The sequence below is a fragment of the Belonocnema kinseyi genome, chromosome 1, assembly GCF_010883055.1.
Source record: "Belonocnema kinseyi isolate 2016_QV_RU_SX_M_011 chromosome 1, B_treatae_v1, whole genome shotgun sequence".
Lineage (NCBI taxonomy): Eukaryota > Metazoa > Arthropoda > Insecta > Hymenoptera > Cynipidae > Belonocnema > Belonocnema kinseyi.
In genome coordinates this window covers 137,674,144-137,683,402 of record NC_046657.1, presented here as the reverse complement: position 1 = coordinate 137,683,402, position 9,259 = coordinate 137,674,144, and the positions used below count along the sequence as shown (strand labels likewise).

Sequence of the window (9,259 nt, the reverse complement as noted above, 5' to 3'; positions counted from 1 at the left end):
AAATGCCTAAATAAGCAATCTCGATTTCAGTAGAAGGATATACGAGTCGCAGGAGCTATAAACCCTTTTTTTACTCTAGATGCTGTTAGCTCGGAAAGGTCTTTTGATAGTCCTGTGTCTTGAACCAAGTCACTCAGTTCATCTTGAGTACACTCATTAGAATTCCTATGTTGATCATCTATTTCTTCCGATTCATCTGCATAACTGTGATTATTATGTTCGTCTCTTGAATCTTCATTTTGCATTTCAATATTTTCCGCATCTATATTAGAAGAATCTTCATTAGTCGACATCTCATTTTCTCTTATATTATGGTCAATGGTGATGAGGACATGAACAGTTACAGGCTGAACAGATGAATAAGATATAAGAGATATGTTTTTACGGTTGTACCTATATGTATTAGTTAAGCAGAAATTGCAATCCGTATTATAATCTGTCGGATTTCGCCAAATTATTGGCGACGAAAATCTTGTTTTTTTTTCTGATAGTAAAGTTGCAATCTACATTTTACGCATATGATTTTCGGAGTTTACACATTCTTAATCTTATTAGTATTGAGACTAAAGAAATTTCAGTACTTTTCTTTTAATTTCTGTGTAAATGGTTTTTCTTAATACTGATGACGTATTTCCCACAAATTGCACCAAAGTTGGAAATACGCGTATTGCATTGCGTTATTTCTGTTCTTATAGCTGCAAACTCTACAGAGGCTAAGGTAGGCACCAATGTAGGGCTGCGCTCGCATGATGACGGCGATTGCGGGCTTGCTTGCTCACCCTGACCAATCGCTGATACTGGGGTGCCGAATCCCTGCATCTTAAGCTACTTTTTCTTGTGCATGCCATGACAGATTCATGCCTTCACCTAGAGTTTTACAGAAGAAACTAAAGGGAAATCTTATTGCAGCTAAATTTGTAGGGAGTAAACTGTCTTTTTTTTGGACAAAATTCGTCATGACCGTCTTGAAAATTGCAGGCCATAAGCTTCCATTGCTGCAGTGAAGTTAGCTGACGAGTATTGAAATAGACAAATCGGATAAGTTCGACTTCATAAAGACGGTCGTGCAGAATTTTAGGAGCTGCTAAAGTTACTCAGAGGTATGGGTAAAAGTAAAAAAGTACACAGGTGCCAGGCTTATAACTTACTTCACGCGCGATTGCAGGAGAATTGCGCCAGAATTGCAAAAGTTTCTGCAATGGGATTTTAATCTAAGTGCGAATGTTATTTCTTCTGTACCAAACTACCATGATGAGATACTTTTCAGGGAATTTAGATGATCGATTTCAACTTCATATTCTAAAGAATGTTTTTGACCGTCATGTGACCTCTGGAGGTCACGGAGGCCTGTGGGTAATAACATATCCGCACGTAAACTTTTCCACTATTTCAGAGTCTGAGCTCAAAAAGATGATATTTTTTTAATTAACCAAGTTGATCTTTAATTAACCTTGATCCTTACGTGTAGGATTCATAGGAGTCATGGACTCGTGGTCAGCGCACCCGAAAACATTTAGTCCATTTAGCTTGGTCGGAGGACTTTTCGATTTCATTTTGTGTTTCTCTGTTATTTTAACGCATTATCGTAGTTGTGATTCCTAACTAACATTCTTATTATTATTATTAAATAACAATAAAAAACTTTATCTTTTATGCACAAAATGTTCAGGAAAAATTATTTTTCAACAATATTTTGATATACCATTATATTCTATGAGATAAATATCTTCCTTCAATCAATCTAGTTGGATCTGGGAAGATGTATCCTAACCTTCCATTGTAGATAATCGCGTATGCTGGTATTGCAGAATAATTCTTGAAGAGTGAATATACCAAATTTGAACGTTAATGACTGCTAATAATTTAAAATAATGTATTTTTGCTAAATACGTATCTTGCAGTACAAGTATGTTACTATTTTTTATAATTAATTTTAAATTTATTTATAATTTGGAGCTGTTCACCAACCTGGTCGTTTCATTAATGTTTTGTTTCACAAAAATATTTTCAGAAAAGTATAAGTGGTGAAGAAACATCTTATTTCAATGCCGAAATAATTTTTCTTGAATATTTTCTTTATGAACGTTAAAATGTTCTATTAATGTTTGATAATAATATTAATTATTAATAATATTATTCAAAAATTACTGACAAAGTTACTTATGAAAGTACCTCTTTCAAGTTGCATTTAAAGAATCATTACGAAAGGACAGTTTATTCAGGCGTAACATTTCCATAGATGATAGATTATTTAAAATATTCTGAATAATGATTAAATTTCCTACATTTTTTTATTTATTTGCAATATTGTCATTTAAAATATAATAATTCAACACACCTATTTTTCTGCGATTTTTTATTATAATTTAGAATAAATTTGAACGTTGTTTGATGAGAAAAACATTACTTCGAACAAAAATACAATTTGTTTATTAGAATACTACGCATAATAATAGTAAGTATCAACTAGTGATTATTTTCTCCTCTAAATACTATTCCTTCAAAATATTTGGGCATTCTTAATCAAGTTAAAGTTTTTTGTTGCGGTCGAGTAACTGTCAAAAATAATTGTTTCCGTAAATTGTTTACAACAATTGGCCTAAATCTCAAACTAAATCAATTTTCACGTTGTATTTGTTTAAATAATTAATTGAATGGGTAACAATAAAAAGTCGGGCCTGATGTGGTTCTGCAGGATTTAATGCTGAGAACATCTAAAAAAATATCAAAATCACTCAAGAACTGTGGAATGTAGTACAGAGGATGAATTACATGATTATCATCCTTATTTTCATATAATCTGAATCTATAAGACATGCTATTCAGTGTTTCTATCAATGGGTTCAACGCTAAATGAAACCATCGTGCACTGAAGGAGTCTCCTTGAAATATACCCATGGTAATGGTTATTAACCTGGTGATCCTTGGTTCTCCATGTTCGAAATACTTGATTACCTCATCTAATATTACTGGTTTCTATGTCTCGATGTACTGAGGGTGGGCAATTTTAGTAACATGGTGTATGAACTTTATTGTTCTAATTCCTTTCCCATATTAAGTCTATCAAGCCAATTTGCACTGTACTTTGCTGACATTCGTATATTACTAACCTGATTTTTCAAGGTACTGTGGCCCAACATACTAACTTCTAAACCAGCTGCACAGTACACAAGAGCTTGCTTCTCTAACGCGGTTTTTATTGCGTTTAAATGCATAGATAAGCCAAAACTTTCTGTTCGTTATGTATTATTATTATTTCTAGTGTTGTTAGTATTTTAGGAGTGCAGAACGCAACTAATTTCTGAGGTTACAGCATCTGCCCGATACAGCCTTATAAAATAACAACTTTTTTATAATAAACGTACAAAAATTCTTCAGAAAAGTTTGAGAAATGTTTGGTAAATATTTACTTTTTCAATTTATCATTATACATTAATCTATTATTTTAAACACTGCACTCAATTTTGAAGATAAGTTACAAAAAAAGTTACTTTTTTACTAGCAGCAAGGAGGATATTATGTATATATTTTGTCGAAACCTTATCATTATATGATATTATATTTCATTTTATACACTTGTAGCTACCTTGTTGCATTTCAGAGACACAAAAAACACACTATTTTTAATTAAAACAATAAAACAACAATAAGAACATTTTCAAAAAAAGCTCTGTCGGTTATGAAGATAGTAGAAATGCTTGTTGGACACTGCCGACTGAGAGGGCACTTGACCAACATAAACATTGGAGTCAACCTTTGTTGTCGGAAGCGACACACGTTACATCGAGACATTACCACCAGCAATATTAGATAAGAATATAGGCTCCTAAGGGAAAAGATTTGATGTTTTTACTGCTAAACTGCGTCAATACAAGAAAAGTAGTTCAAGAAGGCGGCAAAATGGAATCTTGCATGTAACTGAAAGAACCATCTGTTGTAAACTAAGTATAAAGCAAAATAACCAGCAAGATACCGAAGTCCCTAAATCGGAAGACATGACAAACTACTGGTCGATTGCTTGGGGAAAAACGAACAAGAGCAATTTAGACGCTGCGTGGGATTAACTAGAGAAGACAAGAACTAGAAGTAACCCAGAAATAGGGGTGGCAAACATTACAGCTCTAGATGTTTTACTGGTTTGAAAAAGAGCTCAAAATACACGTGAATTTCGTACAATAGTTTGTCTTCTAGGAATTTATAAATATCTTACAGCTATCATTGGAGATAAGTTATATTCTTACTGGATCGAGAATTACCTTCTCACAGAATAACAAAATTTATGATGAAAAAATTCGCGAGACAGTAAAGATCTAGTCACCATAGGCGCTGTTTGCCATGGCTTAGACTTGTAAACATCAAAGGAACTTGCACATGGCTTGAATTGACTACAAGCAAGCGCTTTCTTCCGTACCGCATGACTGTTTGTCTGAAGTTCTAAAAATTGACAAAATGAGGAGAATCAAGGATAACTATAAGTATATTTCAAGGAGGCTCCTTAAGTACACTATGGCTCTATTTAGCGTTTAATCCATTTAGTAGTAAAACACTAAATAGCAGATCTTATTGGTTCAGAATACATGATATTGAAATGGTCATCAAGTGACGTATCTTCTGTACATGAATGACCCGAAACTATATACTGATTCACACTAGATGCTATAACAAGTGGTCGATGTCACAAAACAGTTTTTCCATAATTTCCACATTAAATTCAAACTAGATAAATGCAGAACAGTGAATTTAACAAGATGGGAATTAGGTACCACAGAGCTGGAGAGCTAGTTTGAAAATAGTATCGAGGCAATGGCAACGGGCAAGTACTATAAATACCTGGGTTCTCTTGAATCTAAGGGTATTCAGCAAATGATAGTGAAGAAAAGCCTAACGACTGCTTTTACTACAAGACTCAGATTGATTCTGAAGAGTTCACTCAACTCGGCAAACAATATCAGGGCAATCAACTCCTGTGTTATCCCTGTTATCACATACTAATTTGGGCTCGTTGAATGGTATAACACTGACCTTGAAAGCGTAAAGAGAAAAATTTGCGTAGAAATAACGAAGCAGCGAATGCACCACAGTAAGTCTGCGATTGAAAGGGTAATTCTACACTGACTACAGGGGACGGGGCGTTGTAGATGTAAACAAACTATGCAACGCACAAGTTATACAGTTGCAAAACTGTTTCGACAGAAATAGAGATGCTGTACTCTACAACACTATCTGTGAAGCGGATATAGACCACACGCCCTTTAATGTGTCCTTAGGGTAGGCTTTGAACGTCAGGGCAGAAACCATAGAGGAACTATACATTTCATGCAGACAGAAAGCCATCCACCGCGAGCACCTAATACGTTAGATCAACATTAGATGCATAGTGAAGCTCTAAATATTTTTCTAAAAGCGGGTGCAAGAAGTTATCGAAAAAACCTGTTACATCAAAACGTGGTTAACCCGTGGCGATTATGTAGAGATACCAATGAATCCACATCATTGAAGGTTTTCATGTAATCAACATTTCGCCCTTAGCCTCTAAGCAAAATGGATGTCTTTTTATAGATACATTCCAATGCCCGTTTTAGAAAACGAAAATTACATATTATATGAGGATTTTACCATCCACACGGATTATTACATCCGTACCGATCGTCCAGACATCGGGATGTGAGAAAAAACAGGTGGACGAGTCAACATGATCGACATTATTTGTCTGCTTAACTGTAATTTTCAGACAACCTATATTGTGCGACCCTGCTTAGTTTTTGACGTGTGCACCGTTTCGTCTTTTTCTATTCTTGTCATGACATGTTTATTAGGCAATTTCGTACCGTATATTGTATCACAGTATTTTATTTGTATTCGGAATGCAGTATATATGTTACATTCGTTTATTTTTGGATTCATTAGTTATCAGCAGACTGTTTATGAGTTTCAGAGTTCGACAGCTGTCGTGTGGCTAATACTTATATCCAAGGATGGATGCTTGTCTCGAATGCAATAAGTCAATCTCCAGAGGATCACCGAGCGCTGTTTCCTGCAAAAAGCGTGACATATTTAGCCACTCACCCTGCGTTAATGTTGGATTATTAAAATAAAATAATCGAATGATCTGAATAAGGGATTAATTGATTTTATTTGCGTCAACTGCAGATCACTAAATGCTAGCCACACCTGCTCAAGCTTAGACCAAAGCTCCTTGCAAATTTCCAGTGCAGAAACCGACCTTGATAGCAAGGATCAGGTAGACAACCTTTTACTCACAATCATTTATCCTGCTCTTATTACTGATGCGACTCCTACCGCCTGGATAAATCGAGGCAATCCACAGTACTGTATTACAAACAGAGAGATAAGTGGTCGTGCAGACGCACGAATAGATTAGAAAACTTTTTTAAAGAATTAGAAGCCAAGAAGTATGAGTAGATTTCTAAGATTGACATTACGGTACAGGAAATTCAGACTGACGTTTCAGAGAATTCTCACAGAATCCATTTGCTTGAAAAATCAACTATTAGAAATGCAGATGACGTATCTTGGATCAATACGGAGTTAAGATAGCTGAAATTAAAGTTCGCCTCACTTGAAGCTTCCCCCAATCATCAAAGGCAAGCTGCACTTCACTTACCGTTGACATCCATAGGTTATTATTAAAGCTGAATGAGAATCTTTCATTGATTCTGAAAGCGATTGCGTAGGAATTGAATAATCCCTATATAAAAGATGACCTTCTAAATATATATCGCGTTCATAAATTCCCAACATACAATCTACTGCTTGCACTTGTTATCGTTACCATTTTCAGCACGCACTTGTTAAGAGATAAGATCATTGAGCAGAGGAAAAAAGTGCGTAACTTCTCTACGACTAATTTTGGCTGGCCAGAAAATAATAAATGTCTCATTTTTATTCGCGTGACTTTCACGATATTTAAAATAAGGATCTACGATTCTGCATGAGAATGAAAAAGACAAAAGAAGGTTAAATATATTTGGATTGTAGGAAGAAAGATCTTTTGTCGAAAGGATGATGGAACGCCAAGGTCACAATTGTGTTTTTCTTTATACCTTATACACTGCCGTGCAAAAGTTTTAGGACACCTCTTTTTTTATGACTAAATACATAGTCTTCATTCTACTCGTTCAGCCCCCTCACTATTCTCATCCTTCTCTACAAAACTATGCTTTTCCGGCGGTGATCTGAACATTTTTGGATATTTCAAGCTTGAACCTATGTCGTCCTTCTCTTCACTGCTAAACACTGTACTAAACACTTCCTGCTCTAAATCCGCTTTTGCCACGATGATACTCGTTTCGCTTGTCATGAATGCAATTAAAAAGCTCCAGCTTTCTATTCCATTGAATGATTCCTACTAATTGAAGTTTTACTGTATGTCTAGGAAGCAATTTTGCCCTATAATATTTGATAAACTGACGCAAAATTTTGAATAATCATTACACTTTTTTTTAACCTAAAAAAAGACGTATTCTTATTTGTTTTATAGTATTTTTCAGAAAATTTCGAACAATTGCTAAAAACAGAGAGCAGCTGCATCTAGCTCTGTGGATTGTCGAACGATATACTAAGGAAATTGGAATGGAATTTGGGTTAGACAAATGCACCAAGGCTTATTTGAAGCGAGGAAAACTTAATGGCATCCCTGAAGATCCTGAGCTCGCTGATAGAAGCGCCATACGACACCTTTGCGCTGGAGAGACTTATACATACCTGGGCGTGCCGCAGAGCCGCATTCAGGATGTGACATCTATAAAGGATACTCTCCGAAGCAGATACAAACGTCTCATCCGACAGATTTGGTCTTCCGAACTGTCGGCGAGGAACAAAGTATCTGAAACGAACATGCTTGCCGTCCCGGTACTATTCTATTCATTTGCAGTAGTTCCATGGACGAAGCACGAGCTCAGATCTCTTGATATCGGGACAAGAAATGTTATGCACAGGAACAAAAGCATGCATCTTAAGTCTTCCGTTCCGCGATTGCACATCTCACGCCGTCAAGGGGGTCGCGGAATATTGAGTCTTGAATGACTTCACAAAAGGATTATTCTGGGCAGAGCACATAGAGTTGCAAATGGAAGAGACCCTCTTCTTAAAATGGTCAGGAATCACGAAGAAGTGGGCGAAGGAGCATTTCTGTACAAAGCAGCGGAGGAGGCTGCTGAAACACTCGGACTTGACTTCAGTATTAGGGGTAAGCAAAATGCATCAAATCTTATCTATCTCGAGTACTCACTCCTGAAAACCCGGATTCAAAAAGCAAAAGAGAAAAACTTTCGTGAACAGCTCCTCGATAGGAGGATGCACGGTATCTTCCATATAAATGTGAAGGATCAGTCAATGTTTTGAGAGATAACGTTTGCTTTCCTTAAATCGCCCGGATTGAAGTCTGGTACAGAGGGTTCCATTTTTGCATGCCAAGCCGGTGTCATTTCCACCTTAACATACCGTGGGCACCTTTTGAGCCAAGACATTCTCGATGATAGCTGCAGGGCGTGCCATGCACATCCCGAGCATTTAGCTTACATACTATCTAGTTGTCCAACTCACGCGGGAACGACCAACATTCAAAGGCACAACCCGGCACTAAGAGTGCTTTATTACCATCTCTGTCACTTCTACGGCATTCACCTTAATATCGCTCCTCTAAATGCTCATAGGGTAATTGAGTCAATTGTCAAAAATGGGAAGTGCCGCATATACTGGAACTTTATATTCTCGACAATTGTTTCTGTTGCTTACTTGAGGCCTGACATAGTTCTCCTTGACCTCGAGAAGCGAACCATGTTCGTTATCGAATTTTCGGCACCAGTTGACAAAAACATCATAACTAAAGAGAATGAAAAGAAAGAGAGGTATCGAGACCTTATAAGGGATTTCCAACTATTGTACCCGGAATATTCTGTTAAACTGATCGTCCTTATCATCGGCGCTCTTGGAGGTGCCAAGCTTTCACTTGCTAATTGCCCAAAAAGCATCCCTGCGTGTCAACAATATGCTAGAACACTTGTGGGAAAAATGCAGAAGGCGGTTGTCCTTGGTCGCTCCGTGTTCTTAGGGTGCACGAGGCATATCCTGGATCGTCGTATTGATTCCCTTACAGACTATAACCACCTATCTCACTGTTGTGAGACGTGGTTGTGGCTGAAATTTTACCGCGATTTCGCTGGAAGCGGGTGCAATTTTTTAGATTAGCACCCGCTCCCAGCGAAATCCTGCGGTTGTCCTTATGACAAATTTTTAA

At 36.8% G+C, this 9,259-nt stretch overlaps 1 protein-coding gene across 1 annotated transcript in view; it reads right to left on the bottom strand.

Moving 5' to 3' along the window:
* Nucleotides 1–225: 225 nt before the first annotated feature.
* LOC117175253 (15-hydroxyprostaglandin dehydrogenase [NAD(+)]-like) overlaps nucleotides 226–9,259 on the bottom strand; it is a 50,656-nt gene continuing 41,622 nt past the window's right edge. The window contains exon 9 of the mRNA XM_033364967.1: nucleotides 226–262. Coding sequence (XP_033220858.1) covers nucleotides 247–262 — 16 coding nt within the window. The 3' untranslated portion in view covers nucleotides 226–246. The remainder of the gene's footprint in view (nucleotides 263–9,259) is intronic.